The sequence below is a fragment of the Bos indicus x Bos taurus genome, chromosome 5 (genome assembly GCF_003369695.1).
Source record: "Bos indicus x Bos taurus breed Angus x Brahman F1 hybrid chromosome 5, Bos_hybrid_MaternalHap_v2.0, whole genome shotgun sequence".
In the NCBI taxonomy this organism is placed as follows: Eukaryota; Metazoa; Chordata; class Mammalia; order Artiodactyla; family Bovidae; genus Bos; species Bos indicus x Bos taurus.
The window spans coordinates 17467982-17488028 of record NC_040080.1 but is presented as its reverse complement, the minus strand read 5'-3'; the positions used below and the strand labels follow the sequence as shown (position 1 = coordinate 17488028).

At 43.2% G+C, this 20047-nt stretch overlaps 1 protein-coding gene across 1 annotated transcript in view; it reads right to left on the bottom strand.

Moving 5' to 3' along the window:
- Window positions 1-5283: 5283 nt before the first annotated feature.
- LOC113892398 (antigen WC1.1-like) overlaps window positions 5284-20047 on the bottom strand; it is a 34880-nt gene continuing 20116 nt past the window's right edge. The window contains 11 exon segments of the mRNA XM_027541219.1: window positions 5284-5575; window positions 8543-8680; window positions 9555-9644; window positions 10027-10164; window positions 10713-10745; window positions 11002-11316; window positions 11405-11446; window positions 17923-18090; window positions 18093-18137; window positions 19483-19797; window positions 19874-19966. Coding sequence (XP_027397020.1) covers window positions 5430-5575; window positions 8543-8680; window positions 9555-9644; window positions 10027-10164; window positions 10713-10745; window positions 11002-11316; window positions 11405-11446; window positions 17923-18090; window positions 18093-18137; window positions 19483-19797; window positions 19874-19966 — 1523 coding nt within the window. The 3' untranslated portion in view covers window positions 5284-5429.

The following is a 20047-nucleotide window of genomic DNA, read 5'->3' as shown; positions in this document are numbered from 1 at the left end:
GAATCAATAGAGGAGAGAGTGGGCTATCCAGTAATCTCTTCCTTATGTGCACTCCACAACTGGACCACTCAGAGTTGTTCATGGAGTTATACAGAGAAGAGAAGAAGGAGGAAGGTGACAGAGGTGGCCAGGCGGATATAAGGGGGGAATGAAAAGGAGGGAGACAGATCCAGCCAGTAATCAGTTTCCTTCGTGTTCTCCACCGTCTGGAACACACAGAAATTCACAGAGTTGGGTAGAGTAGAGAGGGGTTAGGGAGGAGACACAGGCGACCTGGTGGAGAAAAAGGAGAGTCCAAAGGGAGAGAGAGCAGTTAAGCCAGTAATCTCGCTCCCTAGTGAAAAATGGGTACTGAAGATTGGGTTCTTAAAGGTACCAAATTGGTAACAAATACATAAAAGCAAAAATTAAAAATCTAGAGTAGAGTTTGTAATTTCAAAAATACAATGTTAAAGAAAAGAAGAAGGAAAGAAAGAGAGAAAAAACGAACAAACAAAAACAAACAAGGTCGTGAAAATTATAAAGAAAATATAGGTACAAAATTGACAGCTAATACCTAAAAAGCAAAGTTAAAAATCTAGAGTAGAGTTTGGAATTTCAAAAATACAATGTTAAAAAAAGAAGAAGAAAAAGAAAGAGAGAGAGAAAAAAAAATACAAGAACAAAGTCGCATAAATTATAAAGAAAATACAGGTAAAAAATTGATAACAAATACCAAAAAGCATAAATTAAAAATCTAGAGTAGAGTTTGGAATTTCAGATATACAATGTTATTTAAAAGAAGAAGAGAAAGAAACAGAGAAAAAGAAAAAGAAAAAATAAAAAAGGGTCACAGAAATTATAGAAAAAAAAACTATAGGTACAAAATTTATAACAAATACCAAAAAGCTAAAATTAAAAATCCAGAGTAGAGTTTGGAATTTCAAAAGTACAATGTTAAAGAAAGGAAGGAAAAAAAAAAAAACAAGGTCAAAAAATTATAAAAATATATATATATGAAGTTTGCTTTAAAAAAAAAATAGGGACTTTTTTTTTGCAAAGTAATCGGTTATAAAAGTGAAAATTAAAGGAATAATAGAGGACCTAAAATTTTTTTAATTAAAAAAATAAAATAAAATAAAAAGAAAGAATGATCGTAAAAATAGTAAAAATATATCTAGGACTTTCTCCGGTTTTGTTGTGAGTATTGCAGGTTCAGTTCATTTTTGGCTAGTTCCTTGGTCTGACATATTTCTCAAGATCTATAGGCCCCTTCCTATGTAGCTGGCACTAACCACAGGGTTTTAATCTATTGCCTGTAGCTTCCAAGTCAGTTCCCTCTCTTATAGCTTCTTCTGTTTGCTGTTCTCTTCAGTGTCTGGTTTCCGCCCTGACACAAAGGGGACGGTGGAGGACACTTTTTTTTTTTTTTTATTTTAGGCTCATTTGTTCAGTCGCGCTGAGGGGAGGTAGGGAGGGATGCTGCAAACAAATAACACTGGCATGTGCTCGCAGTGCCTCAGCCACACTGGGTCTGCCCCCCATTCACAGTGCGTGTAGCCTCCCTGCCCACGCTGCTCAGGCTCTAGGTTGCTCCACTGGGAACCATCCATGGCTGGCCCTGGGCTGCCTGTACTTCCCAGGTCCAAGCCACTCAGGTTCAGGCATTCGGGTAGTCCTCAGAGGTGCAGACTCTCGGTTGGGCCTGCGTTTTGTGCCCTTCCCAGATCCGAGCAGCTCAGGTGATGAGGTGTTTGGCGCGCGCAATTGTTGCGACTTATCGCCTCCCCGCCGCTCGGTTATCTAGGTGTGCACTGGCGCACCTTCTCAGGCAGATGTTGACCGTCCAGACCCCCAAGAAGTTTTAGTTAGCAAAGAAGCCTGCTTACAGTTTTATAGATAATGTCTCTCTGGGGCTGTGATTGTCCCCTTCCGGCTCTGGCTGCCTATCACTGGAGGGGGATGGTCTGCCGCCGGCGGCCTGGCGGTGTCTTAGGTTAGGGCTGGCTTTTCTCGTGGTAGATATCCCGCAGTCTGGTTTGCTAGCCCAAATTATTTCGCTCAGATAGCGCTCGGGGTATTCAGGCCAGATCCTTGCAATGCAGCCCGCGCCGCGCCTCCCTGCCCAGCCTTTGCTTGCTAATGGCGGATGCAGGCATCTGCACTGCTTCTTCGCTGGGGGAGTTACTGTAGGGCTCACAATGTGCGGGTTTTAATTGTTTATTTATTTTTCCTCCCTGTTATGTTGCCCTCTGTGCTTCCAAGGCTCGGCACAGATTCGGCAGTGAGAAGGTTTCCTGGTGTTTGGAAACTTCTCTCTTTTTAAGACTCCCTTCCCAGGACGGAACTCTGTCCCTCCCTCTTTTGTCTCTTTTTTTGTCTTTTATATTTTTTCCTACCTCCTTTCGAAGACTTGGGTTGCTTTTCTGGGTGCCTGATGTCCTCTGCCGGCATTCAGAAGTTGTTTTCTGGAATTAACTCGGCGTTTAAATGTTCTTTTGATGAATTTGTGGGGGAGAAAGTGTTCTCCCTGTCCTACTCTTCCGCCATCTTAGCTCCTCCTCTCATTGTAGTCTTAAGCAACTGATCCAACCAGTCCATCCTAAAGGAAATCAGTCCTGAGTATTCATTGGAATGACTGATGCTGAAGCTGAAACTCCAATATTTTGACAACCTGATGTGAAGAACTGATGTGAAGAACTCATTAGTAAAGACCCTAAGGTTGCGAAAGATTTGGGGCAGGAGGAAAGGGGAACGACAGGAGATGAAACTGTTTGATGATAGCATCACTGACTCAATGGACATGAGTTTGGGCAAGCTCTAGGAGTTGGTGATGGACAGGGAAGCCTGGCGTGCTGCGGTCCATGGGGTCGCAAAGAGTCGGACACAACTGAACCACTGAACTGAACTGAATCTTAAGCAACTGAATCTCTGTTTGGTTCATTTTTCTGTTTTGTTCCTTGTGTTATTCTCTTTGCCTCACTGCAAACCTTGAGGGACCTCAGTTCCCCTACTGGGATTGAATCCAGACAACAGCAGCAAATGCATCAAATCCTAACCACTAAACCATCAGCAAAACTCCCTGTTTACTTCCTTTTTTATGATTTCTATCTCTGTTTAAAAAAAAATCTGAATTTATTCTGTGAAGTAACACCCTAGCTCAACAATTACTGAGCCCTAGCTCAATAATTACTGGGCCTGAGCTCTAGGACCCACAAATCACAAATAGGAGGTGATGCTGCAACCCCTGAAGCCTGGGTGCCTAGAACCTGTTCACAATAAGAGAAGCCCATGCATAGAGAAACCTGCTGCCCACAAAGAAGAGTAGTGCCTGCTTGTTGCATTTGGAGAAAGCCCATGTGCAGCAACAAAGACTCATGCAACCGAAAATTAAAAACAATAATAATAATGATGATGAGAAATTTTTTTAAATCTTATTTTTGTCTTATATTGTCTTCCTGAATTTAATTGTTTATCTGTGTTTTTTGGAGTTCACTGAGCTTCTTTGTGTGTCTGCCTTATTTCATCATATGTCTTCTCTTTCATCACTTCCCAAGTGAATAGCCATGTGAGCTGCCCTGGAAGAAGCCCTGGGCATCTTCCCATCCCCAAGCACAGCCTCGAACTATGAAGACTGCAAGCATGAGTGTAGGTTGGAGTCCTAGAAACCATCCCGAGTCATCAACCAAGTAACTGGGTGGGTCCCGCTCACAACCAGGCCAGCACTCTCAGGTTTTTTATTAGTTCAGCAGCTTCTCCACATGTCCACAATGGAATTGGCTGGGGGTGGGGGTGGGGGGGCAGGGAGAGTTGCAGGGGTAGTGCTGTGTAAACGTAATCTTTACTTTGTCACTTCTTCATGCCATCTCTCTCTACACTGAGGAGTCACAGCAGGATCACAATTACATTTTCAGTTCAGTTCAGTTCACTCAGTCGTGTCCCACTCTTTGTGACCCCATGAATCACAGCACGCCAGGACTCCCTGTCCATCACAAACTCCCAGAGTTCACCCAAACTCATGTCCATCAAGTCGGTGATTTCATCCAGCCATCTCATCCTCTGTCATCCCCTTCTCCTCCTGCCCCCAATCATTCCCAGCATCAGGGTCTTTTCCAATGAGTCAACTCTTCCCATGAGGTGGCCAAAATATTGGAGATTCAGCTTCAGCATCAGTCCTTCCAATGAACACCCAGGACTGATCTCCTTTAGGAGGGACTGGTTGGATCTCCTTGCAGTCCAAGGGACTCTCAAGAGTCTTCTCCAACACCACAGTTCAAAACCATAGCCTTGACTAGATTGACCTTTGTTGGCAAAGTAATGTCTCTGCTTTTGAATATGCTGTCTAGGTTGGTCATAACTTTCCTTCCAAGGAGTAAGCGTCTTTTAATTTCATGGCTGGAGTCACCATCTTCAGTGATTTTGGAGCCCCAAAAAATAAAGTCTCACACTGTTTAAGCAATCTTGAAACATCTGAAAAATAGATGTTTTCAAAGAAGCCCCTGGTCTGAAATTCTTCCTCTAAGAGATCAGTCATGTCAGATGCTTCCATCCATATCTCTGAAACATAAATAGCCAAATGTTCTTATCTTTCTATCTACATCTATTCTTCTGGATCCCCTCTGCCTAGGTCTCCACTTTCTTGCCTTCTTGTCCCATCTGAATACAGGGTGTGGGCGCGCGCCAATTTGCCTTCCATCAACTTGAAGATATATATGAACTGATATAATTCACTTAGAAGGAGAGATCCTTGGAGAGACAAGAAATAGCAGCATCCTAAAGAAATGGTAGGAAGAGATGGAAAAGAAAGAATGGATTTATAAGGATTGGATAATCAAATAGACATGGGAGATGAGCAAAGAGGTGTCTGTATCCACTAAAGGAATAAATGAGAGATGAAAAAGGAAGAGGTAGTTATGTAAAGTTAGAGTTTTAATTGGCCTGTGAATATTGAGGCAGGATAAGGAAAGCTGTATCCATTCTCTCCCACCAGCCAACCTTCCACTTTGAAACTCATACCCAGTCTGGTGTCCAAGGACAAGTTACAAACTGGTGATGTGACATCTCAGAGGTGTTTAGAACTGTTTTGTTTTGTTTTGTTTTTCCATGAGTTCATCTTGTTAGGAAGGAGTATGTGAATATAGACCAAGTTTACATCCTTAAGAGTGACCTGGAGCACTTGTGTGCGTGCCCTCATTCGCCTCTAGGACAAGTGAGAAAGCAGGTCAGCTCACTCATCTTTCATTTCCTTTGAGAAAGATGGCATTTGAGGACTGATCCTCTAAAAGCGTTTGACATGGAGCTTGCTAAATTAACAGCACAGCAAAAAGTTAATTTATTAAGAATATTTCATTTTCAGCAATTTTCATATGACACAATTATAGGTCAGCACTACTCTACTGAAATACAGGCAATTAGAATATCTGAGGCTTCATCTCATATTTAATACAGCATCACGATAAAGTCACTGGGGATGTTCCCAGGGCACTGAGTTCAACATCATCATACCCAGCATCCCCTTTCTTCCCCTGGAGCAGCCAGAAGCTCTCTTCTCCTTCCCCAGGATCAGCTGCCTCTCTGGAGAAGTTCAGGCAAGAGCCTGAAGTAGAAAAGAGAAGTTTGATTAGAACTGAGATGAAGATGGGACAGAACCCTCTGGTGGAAGGGAGACAAGCACGTGGTTATAACAAAGCATCCCTGGGACCCAGGTTGGGGGGGGAAGCTCAGGCTATTTCACATGAGTTCCAGTGAGGATGGATCCCAGCTGTCCTCTCAGATCCAGTGCATGTGGTCTCCTGGGCCTCAGTGTTGGGGAAATCCTGCATCACAGGAGACCTCTGCTCAGGAGTTCTGGGAGACCTGCTTCCAGGCAACACAATACCAAGGAGATGCCCAGCAATGGTAAGAATCATAAAAAGGAATTTAAATGTTCTCCTTTCACAGGTGATAGATGCAAATTCACAATAAGAGGGAGACTGGAGACAGGAAAAATCTGAATTCCTCACTCACAACCCAAGTCTGCTCTTAGTTGACTTGACTCCTGTCCCCAAATGTCCACAAATAGTATCACAGGTACACCCACAGATATCTCCTCCCCAGAAACTACACAGGCCCTCAGATGGAGAAATACTCTTTTCTAGAGAATGAGGGTCTTCTTGCAGCTACTGAAATATTAGTTTATTGTGATACACACAGTCAAAGGCTTTGGCATAGTTAATAAAGCAGAAATAGATGCTTCTCTGGAACTCTCTTGCTTTTTCCATGATCCAGCGAATTTTGGCAATTTGATCTCTGGTTCCTTTGCCTTTTCTAAGTCCAGCTTGAACATTGAGAATTTTATGGTTCATGCCTTGTTGAAGCCTGGCTTAGAGAATTTTGAGCATTACTTTGCTAGAGTGTGAGAAGAGTGCAACTGTGCAGTAGTTTGAACATTCTTTGGCATTGCCTTTCTTTGGGATTGGAATGAAAACTGACCTTTTCCAGTCCTATGGCCTGGAAAGATATTATTAAAACTGCTAAGTTTTCCAAATTTGCTGGCATATTGAGTACAGCACTTTCACAGCATCATCTTTTAGGATTTGAAAGAACTCAATTGGTATTCCATCACCTCCACTAGCTTTGTTCAGAGTGATGCTTCCTAAAGCCCACTTGACTTCACATTCCAGGATATCTGGCTCTAGGTGAGTGATCACACCATCTGATTATCTGGGTCATGAAGACTTTTTTTGTATAGTTGTTCTGTGTGTTCTTGCCACCTCTTCTTAATATCTTCTGCTTCTGTTAGGTCCATAACATTTCTGTCCTTTATTGTACCCATCTTTGCATGAAATATTCCCTTGGTATCTATAATATTCTTGACCAGATCTCTAGTCTTTCTCATTCCATTGTTTTCCTCTGCTTCTTTGCATTGATCAGTGAGGAAGGCTTTCTTATATCTCCTTGCTATTCTTTGGAACTCTGTATTCAAATGGAGATATCTTTCCTTTTCTCCTTTGGTTTCACTTCTCGTCTTTTCTCAGCTATTTGTAAGGCCTCCTCAGACAACTATTTTGTCTTTTCGCATTTCTTTTTCTTGGGGGTGGTCTTGATCCCTGCCTCCTGTACAATGTCACGAACCTCCAGCCATAGTTCATCAGGCACTCTGCCTGTCAGACGTAATCCCCTGAATCTATTTCTCACTTCCACTGTATAATCATAAGGAATTTGATTTAGGTCATACCTGAATGGTCTAGTGGGTTTCTCTACCTTCTTCAATTTAAGTCTGAATTTGACATAAGGAGTTCATGATCTGAGCCATAGTCAGCTCCCAGTCTTGTTTTTGCTGACAGTATAGAGCATCTCCATCTTTGGCTGCAAAGAATATAATTAACCTGATTTCGGTACTGACCATCTGATGATGTCCACGTGTAGAGTGCTCTCTTGTGTTGTTGGAAGAGGGTGTTTTTTATGACCAGTGCGTTCTCTTGGCAAGACTCTATTAGCCTTTGCCTTGCCTCATTTTGTACTCCATGGCCAAATTTGGCTGTTACTCCAGGTATCTCTTGACTTCCTACTTTTGCATTCCAGTCCCTTATAATCAAAAGGACCTCTTTTTTAGGTGATAGTTCTAAAAGGTCATGTAGGTCTTCATAGAATGGCAACTTCAGCTTCTTCAGCATTACTGATTCGGCATAGACCTGGATTACTGTGATACTGAATGGTTTGCCTTCATGTATGTGACAGTGAAAAGATATTATTAAAACACTTGTTCCACCTTTGAATTTGGTTTAGTTCAGTTCAGTCACTCAGTCATGCCTGACTCTCTGTGATCCCATGGACTGCAGCACACCAGGCTTCCCTGTCTATCACCAACACCCAGAGCTTGCTCAAACTCATATCCATTGAGTTGGTGATACCATCCAACCACCTCATCCTCTGTCATCTTCTCCTCCTGCCTTCAATCTTTCCCAGCATCAGGGTCTTTCCTAAGGAGTCAGTTCTTCACATCAGGTGGCCAAGGTATTGGAGCTTCTACTTCAGCTCAGTCCTACCAATGAATATTCAAGATTGATTTCCTTTAATATGACTGGGTTGATCTCCTTGCCATCCAAGGCTCTCTAAAGAGTCTTCTCCAACACTACAGTTCAAAAGCATCAATTCTTCAGTGCTTAGCCTTCTTCTAAATATGCTCAATTAATCGATAAGTTTCTCTTTTGGCCATGACATAATGCTTGTCGGATCTTAGTTCCTTGACCAGGGTTGAACCTAGGCCCTAGCAGTGAAAGTGCAGAATCCGAACCTCTGGACCACCAGGAAATTCCGTAATCTATAAACCTTTATGCAAGTATATCACATACAAAGTGATAAGTTTATGTCACATTATGGAGACATAAATCCCAAAAGCAGAGTGATTCCTCACTCCTTGCAAGGAGTCTGACAGCATTAAATATAGCATATGGTCAAGATAATGCTACCAAATGTATGACATTACCTGTATTTTGAATCTCTAGGGAGGCTGGGCATTGAGGAGCACAAATTCACTCTTTTCAGATAGAAAGATTGTGGGAGATCAACTGACCCCACTCACCTGTCTGAGAGGACCTCACCCCATCCTCCTTCTCTGGGGGCACTTCCTCCTCATTCCCCTGAGAGGGAGAAGGAGTTCCAGGCACTGGTACTTCTTCAGCATCATCGTAATTTTCAGCAGGGACATCAGTCCTCTGATCTGGGGATTCCAAGAGCAGACAAGGGAGTGGATGAAACCACAGTAAGTGGGTCGGTCTGGGGAATATCTAAGATACCTTCTGACCCAGAGTTTCCAAGTTTCTGAATAGAGGCACCAGTCACTCCTTGTTTCAAAAGACTTTTTTCTCTAAGACCATGTTTCATTTTGATGTGTCCATAGCCAAAACATGATATTACATATCTCAATATTTTCTGATGGAAACTACATATCTCAAAGCAACTCTTCCACCATTGAGCATTGCTAAAGTACTTTGACAAATTGTGCTTTACAGATGTTATTTTTTTTTAAACATTGTGTGCCTGTTGTGATTCTGGACACAGAGAGACCAGTCCCGACGTGACACATCACAGAACAGCCAGAGAAGGAGAAGGACGAACCCCATCTGGACACAAGGGATGCCTCTGGTCCATCAAAGGAAAACCATTCCCCTTAAATCTCCTCTCTATAAGGGAAACTCTCCTCCCCAGAGCCCAGCCGAGGCAGGTCCACCTCTATTTCCTGGACTGGACCTGTAGTCACTGTTGTCCTCACCATCTCTGGTGTAATACAGCAGTTTAGTCAGTGACAAATCTGACGGGAAGCCTCATGTGGAGACAAACATCACACAACACACAGCATGACCCTCCCCACACCCACGGGACCTGTGTTAAGGCTGAGAAGGGACAGGCCTGGCTTCTGCAGTGTAGACAGAGGCTGGGAGGTCACGGGGCTCTGAGAGGCCATCCTGCCTCTTTGGAGGAGCCGTCTTCTGTGAGCCTGGGGCACACATGGGGTCTGCAGATGCTGAGAAGATGTGCACAGCCAGTGGGTGGTGACAACCAGAGATCCCAGGAGGACAGACAGAGACACTCACCTGGGCTGCCCAGACCTTCCTTCTGGGTCAGAAGGTAATCGAGCTCCTCATACACAGCTTCAGCAAGAGCATCTCCATAGCTAGATAAGCCTGAGAGACCCCCCAGCAGGTCAGAGAAGCTTCTCCAGATACCCCGATCCAGCCAGCCCACCTTCATCTCCCTGGTGCTCACATGGGGGCTGCCAGGACCTCAGCATCGTCTCCTACCCCATGCACCATGTTAGTACCTTCTCCCTCATCTGACCCTGATTACAGCTCAGGGCCAACTCTGGTCTCACAGGAGAGGCCATGACTTATGAGAGTTCACACCCCAGTCCTAAGAACCTCTGTCTACTCAGCCCTTAGAACTCAGCACGGAGCACATGGAGTCTGCAATTCAGAACAGTACCTGTCCCAGGTTCCCCTCCTCACACCTGCCCCATCTCTTGCCTCCACACACTCTCCCTGGTCCCCAGTTCCCCCTGCAGCCCACCTCTGTGCTCTGCTCTCCATCTGAGCAGCTGAGTCATCAGGATGACGAGGACCAGGAAGAGAAGGGCCCCCAGGATAAGGCAGAGGATCCCCGGCAGGGAGAAGATGCCAGGGAGAGAATTTGAGGTTGTTCTGGTCCCTAAGGAGAACAGGAAAAAGGGCTGGAGATAGTCTTGGGCACAGAGAAATCTCCTGTGTCAGCATTTTCAGGAGCTCTGGACAATGGCGTCTCAGCCTCATACAATGTCAGGGCTCCCCCGGGTCTTGTCCTTAGACAAGTCAACTCCACTCTGGCCAGTGTGGCCCCGAGGCAAAGATTGGGATTGTCAGGAAGCTGCCCTGCCGAGACAGTCTCTGAGGACCCAGCTCATCCCTTCTCCTTGGGCTTCAGGAGACAGAGCATCAAACAGTCCAGGGACCTGCACCTCTCTGATGAGGAGCAACACTCAAGGGCAGGTAGGAGATCCTTAGATTCTACAACATGGAAACCAGACTTTCTTGGACCCCGGGAATGAGAATATTTGACCCTGGACATCAAGGCAGGGGATTTCCCCAGTGTAATGCCCTGGCTCCTCCCCAACAGCCATGGCTCCTCAGACTCTTTCCTCTTCTGAGTTGTCAGAGGGCCCACAGAATAGGTTCCCAGTATCTGAGTATTCTCTACTGCCCGTGGATGGATCACAGTACCTGCTGTAGTCGTGGGCAATGTTGTCCTTACATCTAAAGAGAAAAACAGTAGTGTGGGGAAGAAGAATTGGCTAGAACGCAGGGCAAACCATTTTTCCCTCCTGAGCCTGAAATCACCCCTCTCAGTCTCCACAGCATCAGTGTCCAGTCCTCCCAGCTCCCTCATCCTAGATCAGAGCCCCAGCACCGGGGATGTCTGAACACACACTCCCCACCACGCCCGGCCCAGCCCACTGCCCTCTGCGCTGCCCCCAGCTCACCCAGGGTGGACCCCGAGCCCCTCACTCACCAGAGCACCTCACACCAGCATCCTCCTCGTGCTTGCAGTCGGTCTGCCCCCAGGGCTCCGCAGCACAGTCCCACAGGGAGGACTCCCGGCCCCCACACCGCACCTCATCCAGCCAGATGCTCCCATTCCCAGGGCCAAATGCTGCAGATCTCAGGGCTTCCAGGGCCTGGCCACAGCCCAGCTGCTGACACACCACCTCAGCCTCTGCCAGGCTCCAGGAGTCATCGCACATGGTGCCCCAGGAGCCATTGTGCCACACCTCCACCCGCCCTGAGCACTTGCTGTGTCCTCCTCTGAGCCGGAGCTTCTCTCTGTCTGAAAAGGCAGCAGCCCCTCCTGTGACTCCCCTGGTGAGAGGAAGGACCCCCTGGGAGCCACACGCAATGGGGCGGGGCCAGCGTACCTGTGCAGGGGGCAGCAGTTGGACAGCTCTTGGGTCTTCTTCCTGCAAACAAAAGGGAAATAGTGGATCAGAAATAGCTGAGGGTGTTCCTGTCTCCACATAAGATTATCTAAGACCCATGGCTCAGGGCAAATGACATGTGAAAACAGGCTCATTATCTCCTGGACTGAAACATTCACTGCATCTGATCACCAGCTGAAATATCTTTAAATATTTACTTGTTTATCAGTCTTCACACCCCACAGCAAATATAAACACAGACATCTACGAATGTACACACTCCCCTCTGAATGAAAGTTCCATTAGAAGAAGGACCTTATATATCTTATATGTGCCATGTTTCTGCTATTAGGAGAGTGCCTGCACATTGTATGCACTCATTCAACAAATGTCTATGGAAAACCATTTTGAAATACCTAGAGAGGGGCTTGATAAATATTTATTATATGAATGAATAGACAAATAAAATTCAGTGAAATAAAATTTCTTTGTTTAAATTCATACTAATCAGTGAAATAGTAAACCAAATATAAATTAATGGTAACAGTCTATGATAATAGTTCATATTAAAAATAATCAGTCCAGAAGCACAGAGTCAATTTATATTCAAAATCTCATGCACACAATTTTAATGGAAAATTATTAGATAGATTATAAACTACTCTTACCTATTATTCAGTGTGACAAGTGGGCAAGTGAAGACTACTGTTGTAAAAGGAAACTCTCTTTTCTGAATTTATTTTTAATTGGAAGATAATTGCTCCACAATGTAGTGTTGGTTATGTGTGTGTGTGTATGTGTTAGTCACTCAGTCATGTCCAACTCTTTGTGACCCTATGGACTGCAGCCCACCGGGCTCCTCTGTCCATAGGATTTTCCAGACAAACATACTGGAGTGGATTGCTATTCACTTCTCCACTGGATCCTCCCTACCCAGGGAATAACCCAGGTCTCCCACACTGCAGGCAGTTTCTTTGGGCTCATAGTGTTGGTTAGGAATCTCTTAAAAAGGAAGTATACAGGAAAAACTTAGTAGAATTCTGAGAAGATAAATGGACACATATATGTACACACTGAGTAAGCCAGAAATTCTTGTCAGAGTTAAAAAAAGCCTACTGAGAACAATTTGTATTGAGAACATGCAGAAACAATAAACAAAAGACTGAAAATATACATAAAAGAATTGAAGCTGAGAGAAATAAATATAAATTCAAAAACACAGAAGGGTAAATAGTATCTGTCATAAACTATCAATATTTATATATTCTTTCCAGATCATCCTATCAAAACTCCTACCCACTCTATGCAGAGAACCTCTGAGAAAATGATGGCAGGACCTCTATGAGTGGGTTGCTCATTTTCGTGGTCAAAGACTTTACCACCTCTCAATTCACAGGGTTTAATTGCAGGAAAAATATCATCAATAAAAGGTCTCATAGTTTAATGCCTCTTTGGCCTTCAAATGAAAAAGACAAAGAGATGAGCAAAAAGAGGCAAGGAAGGGAGTGAGCCTCTGCTTTTTAAGAATCTGATCTCACATTCTCTTAGCTATGGGTTTCAGGCAACATCCAGCATACCCTTCAAGGTGCACCTGAATGGGGTGTGTGTGTTTGTGTGTGTGGAGGGGGAGGGAAGGAGAGAGAGAAACAGAGAGAGAAATGTTGAAGGAATAAGGCGTTATGGTTTGACTATTTGTTGCCCTCGCCAACATTTATTTATTTCATTCAAAATTTATTGCTGAAATCTCAATTTCCAATGTAACAGTATTTAGTGGTGGAACCTTCTCAAACTCTTCCATAAACAGAAGAAAAGAACACTTCCAAATTCATTTTATGAAGCCAACATTAGTCTGATACCAAAGCCACATAAGGACACCATGAGAAAAGAAAATTATGGGCTAATACTCTGATAAGTACAGGTGCAAAAATTGTCACAAAATATTAGAAAACTGAATTTGACGATACACTAAAAGAATCATATACCATGATCAAGTGATATTTGTTCCAAGGATACAGGATAGTTCAACATTCACAAATTAATCAATGTGATACACCAAATAAACAAAATGAAGGTAAAAATCATATCCTCAAAGGATGCAGAAAAAGTGTTTGACAAATTCAACATCCACTTACAGTAAACTCTTTTATAAAATAGGTATAGAAAAAGATTGCATCTCAACATAATTAAGGCCATATGAAAAGTACACAGCTAACATCATACTTGACTGTAAAAAAACAAAAGCTTTTCCTCTGATATCAGACACAAGACAAAAATGTCTACTCTCACCACTTTTATTCAACTTTGTTTTGGTAGTCCTATCCAGATCCATCAGGAAATAAAAAGAAACTCAAGATATCCAAATCTGAAAGGAAGAGGCAAAACTGACACTATATGCAGATTGAAAAGTGAAAGTGTTAGACTCAGTCGTGTCTGACTCTTCACAACCCCAAGGACTGCAGCCTGACAGTCTCCTCTGTCCATTGGGATTCTCCAGGCAAGAATACTGGAGTGGGTTGCCATTCCTTCCTCCAGGGGATCTTCCCAACCCAGGGACTGAACCCGGGTCTCTTGCATTGTAGACAGATTCTTTACCATCAGAGTCATGAGAAAAGAAATCCCCTTACATGATATTACATGTAGAAAAAACTAAAGACTTCAGCAAAAATATGAGAACTAATACACTCAATAAAGTTGTAGAAGAAAAATTTGTATACAAAAATCATATGCATTTTTTTACAGTAACAACAAACTGCTATAAGAGAAACTGAGAAAACAATTCTATTTACATTTGCATGAAAATGAATAAAATATCTAGGAATAAATTTAACCAAGGAGGTGAAAGACATGTACACTGAAAACTATAAACACATTGATGAAAGATACTGAAAATGACTCAAATAAATGGAAAGATATTCTGTGCTCATGGATTGGAAGATCTAATATTATTAATATACCCATACTACCCAAAGCAATCTACAGATTCACTGCAATCCTTATCAAAATGTCAATGGAAATTTTCACAGATACTGAAGAAACAATCCTAAAATTTGCATGGAACCACAAAAGACGTCCAATACCAAAGCAATCTTGAGAAAGAATAACAAAGCTGGAGGTGTCGTGCTTCTTGATTTCAAACTATATTACAAAGCTATATTAATCAAAAGAGTATGTCGATGGTATAAAAATGAACACAGAGATCAATGGAATAGAATAGAAAGTCCATAAATAAACCCACATTTCTATGGTCAATTAATTTTTGACAAAGAAGCCAAGAATATACACTGGGAAAAGGACAGTTTTTTCAGTAAATGGCATTGGGAACCATGGACAGCCACATGCAAAAAATGAAACTGGACCATTATCTTACATCATTCACAAAAATTAACTCAAAATAGATTAAAGACTTGATCACAAGTCCTGAAGCCATAAAATTTCTACAAGAAAAAACAGAAAATAAAATCCTTTACACCAGTCTTTGTGATGACTTTTTGGATCTGACACCAAAAGCAAAGGGAACAAGAGTAAAAACAAGCAGTTGTGATGACATAAGGCTAAAAAGCTTCTGCCCAATTAAGGAAACTATCAACAAAGTGAAAAATCAACCTGTGTAATTGGGGAAAATATTTGCATATTATATTTATGGTAAGGATTATTATCCAAAATACACAAGGAACTCTTCCAACTCAGTAGCAAAAAACAGTCTGATTTTTTAAAAATGGGCAGAGAACCTAAATAGACATTTTTTTAAAGAATACATACAACTTGCCAATAGGTACATGAAAACATGCTCAACACTATTAATCATCAGAAAATACAAATCAAAACCACAATGAGATATGACCTCATATCCTCTAGAAAGGCTTTTATCAGAAAGAAGAAATAACAGGAGTTGAGGAGAATGTGAAGACACAGGAAAGCTTTTGCACAGTTAGAGGGAATGTAAGTTGATGCAGCCCCTATAGAAACAGTATTGAGGTGCATCAAAAATTAAAAATAGAACTGCCATATGATTTAGGAATTTCACTTTGGGGTATTTATCTGAAGAAAACAAAAACACTAACTTGAAAACCCAATGTTCATTGCAGCAACATATGTTCAGTTGCTAGGTTGTGTCTGACTCTTTGCAACCCCATGGACTGCAGCATGCCAGGCTCCTCTGTCCTTCACTAACTCCCAGAGTTTGCTCAAATTCATGTCCACTGAACTGGTGATGCTATCTAACTATCTCATCCTCTGTGGCCCCCTTCTTCTTTTGCCTTCAATCTTTCCCAGCATCGGGGTCTTTTCCAATGAGTCAGCTCTTCTCATCACATGGCCAAAGTATTGGAGCTTCAGCTTCAGCATCAGTCCTTCCAATGACTATTCAGGGTTGATTTCCTTTAGGATGGATTGGTTTTATCCCCTTGCTGCCCAAAGGATTCTCAATTCAATTGTGGCATCCAAGCACCACAATTCAAAAGAATCAACTCTTTTTAGCTTCTTCTATAAGCCGGTTCTCACGTCTAGATTTGACTGCTGGAAAAAATATAGCTTTGACCATATGGACCTTTGCCAGCAAAGTGATGTCTCTGCTTTTTAATACTCTGTCTAGCTTTGTCACAGAGGAGCAAGCCTCTTTTAATCTCATGGCTACAGTCACCATCAGCAGTGATTTGGGAGTCCAAGGAAAGAAAATCTGTCACTGTTTCCACTTTCTCCCCTTTTATTTGCCATGAAGTGCTGATGATCTTAGTTTTTAGAAGGTTTTTAGAATGTTTTTAGCTGTAAGCCAGCGTTTTCACTCTCCTCTTTCACCCTCAATGAGAGGCTCTTTAGTTCCTCTTCGCTTTCTGCCATTAGAGTGGTATCATCTGTGTATCTGACGTTGCTGATATTTCTCACAGCAATCTTGATTCCAGCTTGTGATTCATCCAGCCTGGCATTTCCTATGATGTTCTCTGCATACAAGTTAAATAAACAGGGTGACAATATACAGCCTTGATGAACTCTTTTCTCAATTTGGAACCAGTCGGTTGTTTCATGTCCATTTCCAACTGCTGCTTTTTGATCTGCATACAGGTTTCTCAGGAGGCAGGTAAGGTGCTCTGGTATTCTCATCTCTTTAAGAATTTCCCACAGTTCATTGTGATCCACATGGTCAAAGGCTTTATGTAGTCAATGAAGCAGATGTTTTTCTGGAATTCTCTGGCTTACTTTATGATCCAACAAATGTTGGCAATTTGATCTCTGGTTTCTCTGCCTTTTCTAAACCCAGCTTGTACATCTCGGAAGTTCTCAGTTCACTTACTGCTGAAGTCTAGCTTGAAAGACTTTGAGTATAACCTTGCTAGCATGTGAAATGAGCACAATTGTGAGGTAGTTTGACCATTCATTGGCATTGCCCTTCTTTGAGATTGAAATGAAAACTGACCTTCTCCAGTCCTGTGGCCACTGATGAAACTTCCAAATTTGCTGACATATTGACTGCAGCACTTTAACAGTATTACCTTTTAGTATTTTATAGCAATATATATGAGTCAAACAATGTAAGTCTTCACTGATGAATGGATAAAGAAAATGTAGTATAAACTTATACTAAGTCGCTTGAGTCGTGTCCAACTCTGTGTAACCCCATAGATGGCAGCCCACCAGGCTCCTCCATCCCTGGGATTCTCCAGGCAAGAATACTGGAGTGGATTGCCATTTCCTTCTCCAATGCATGAAAGTGAAGAGTGAAAGGGAAGTAGCTCAGTCATGTCCGACTCTTTGCGACCCCATGGACTGCAGCCCACCAGGGTCCTCCATCCATGGGACTTTCCAGGCAAGAGTACTGGAGTGGGGTGCCATCACATTCTCCAAATATAGACTTATATCCACCCATAAAAAAGAAGAACATCTTGCCAGTTTCAACAACATGGATGGACCTCGAGGGCATTATGCTAAGTGAAACAAATCAGACAGAGAAAGAAAAATACCATATAATCTCATTTATATGTTCATATTAAAACAAAAAGCAAGTTCAGAGATGTTGAGTAGTTGGTGGCTGCCAGAGGTGGGGGATTTGGTGTGAGCAAAGGTAATCAAAAGGTATAAATTTGAATTATAAAATTAATAGGTGAAGAGATATAACATACAGCATGGTGACTATAGTGAATACTGTATTGTCTATTTGAAAGATGGCAAGAAAATACATCTTAAACATTCTCATCATGAAGGAAAATTTTTAACTATATATATGGATCTATATATATGGACCCATATATATAGATATAACTAGACTTACTGTAGTGATCATTTATCAATACACACAAACATATAAGCATTATGTTGAACACAGCAAAAAATATAATGTTGTATCAATTAAAAAATTTTAATAAAGCAAGTTTGGAACATGTAGATTAAATAAGCTCCATCCAAGCTTCATTTTATAAACTCAACTTAAACCCATTACTTTTAAATGGGTTTAGATTTTAAAATATCAAATCTCACTAACAACATCCTAAAGAGTTGGGAAAGACACAGAAACAGACATAAGTCACCTGCACACGAGATGTAGGCTTCCTCCTTTGGAGAGCATGAACTGTATTTCCATGGGCCAGAAGGACACTGCCAGAGAGAGGCATCAGTTTTCCGACACTGAATTAAATCTACCCACCGTGGTCTAGAACCTTCCCTGAGACCAACAGAGGTGTTGAGACTTCCAGCCACCCAGCACACTGCTGGTCCTCGCTGACCATCCTGAGGGCCAGGAACTCTAAGGTTGAAAGAGAGGAGACAGGACACAGTGAGCACCCCACTCAGTGCTCTGGGTTTTCCTCTCTCCCCAAAAATGTGAACACTCATCTCTGACCCAGCTGAGGAAGCAAATCCATTAGATGACCAGAGTGAAACTTGTCTCCTTTTCACCTGACTTTGTCCATTTGTGTCTGTCTTTCTAAATATTTCTAACACCATGATGTAGCAGATATGAACTGAGAGAAAGACCAACCTGGACACCTGCAGGGAGAGGGAGCTGACTCCTGCTTCCTGACAAAACATCTAAAAGAGTATATGAAAGGGGTGTGATGTGGACAGTGGGGAGGCAGATAGAATAATGGATCTGTGACTGTTTCCTTATCTGGCAAAGGGAACTTTACAGATGTGATTAAGCTAAGGACCTTGAGATTACCCTGAAATATGATGGATTAACCACCTGCTGCTGCTAAGTCACTTCAGTCGTGTCTGACTCTGTGCAACCACATAGACGGCAGCCCACCAGGCTCCTCCATCCCTGGGATTCTCCAGGCAAGAATACTGGAATGGGTTGCCATTTCCTTCTCCAGTGCATGAAAGTGAAGTCACTCAGTCGTGTCTGACTCCTAGGGACCCCATGCACTGCAGCCTACCAGGCTCCTCCATCCATGGGATTTTCCAGGCAAGAGTACTGGAGTGGGTTGCCATTGCCTTCTCTCACCTGAGCACAGTCTAATCACAATCTTAGACTCACTATTCTTTAGAGTGGAATACTTTTCCTCGTTCTGGTTAGAGGGAGATGTGAATATGTATAATAGTTAGAGAGGTGGAGCATTGCTGGTCTGATGATGAACAGAAGGGGGTAATGACCGAAGGCAGGCAGGCAGTTTTTAGAAGCTTGAAAAGACAAGAAACAGATTCTTCCCCAGAGGCTCAGAGGTGATGTGACCCTACTGAAACCTTGATCCCCATCCTGTGAGATTCCTGCTGGACATCTAAGCTACAGAAGTGTAAGGAAGTACATGTGTTCTTTTAAACCATTAACTATGTGATAATTTGTTACAAAACAAAAAAACTAGACCTTGGCTTTAAGACTTCTCTACCATATGTACCAGAAGAGTGAGCCCTGATTTCAAGGAAAACTGAGAAAAGGCTCTGCCAGCAAACACTACTGAGGAGAAAGGACCAGAATCTCAGCTGCTGTAGGAGGCAGTGAAAGCACCTCCTCTTCACGTCTGCTGCAAAGACAGGCTCCATGGGAGGAAGCCTCCTTCTCTGGTCCTTTCAGCATCTCTCCCTCAGGGTTCAGACCCCCGTCCTCCTGGGCCCTCCCCTCCCCTAGCCTGTGGACAGTGTGGAGTGCTGACCTGAGCAGATGACCCCAGCATCCTCCTTGTGTCTGCAGTCGTGCCGCCCCCACCCCCGGGAAGGGCACCTCCACACGTGGGACTCCTTTCCTGTGCAGTTCAGGTCGTCCAGCCAGATTGGCCCTGATCCTGCCCCGAAGTGAGCAGACCCCGTGGCATTGAGGGCTTCTCCACAGCCCAGCTGCCTGCACACCACGTGGGCATCGTCCAGGTCCCAGTAGTCATCACAGATGGTGCCCCAGGAGCCCTGGTCAAGGATCTCCACTCTCCCGGCGCAGGGACCGCCCCCATCCACCAGGCGGAGCTGTCTACTGTCTGAGGAGAGAGAAATGGAACAATGAGGCATTGACCTGGGGAATGAATAGGGTCTTCTGTCCTGTGGAACTCTCACCTGAGCAGTAGGGGGCGCTCTCCTCTGAGGCTGCAGACCCTGCTTGTTCAGACACAGAGTTATTGCACTGGGGCAGCATCTGGGTGTGGTTTCCTGAAAAAAGAGCGATGATTAGAGGGTTGGGAGGGTTGAAGAGCAGGAAACTCAGTTAAGCAAAATAATTTTTAGGAGGGG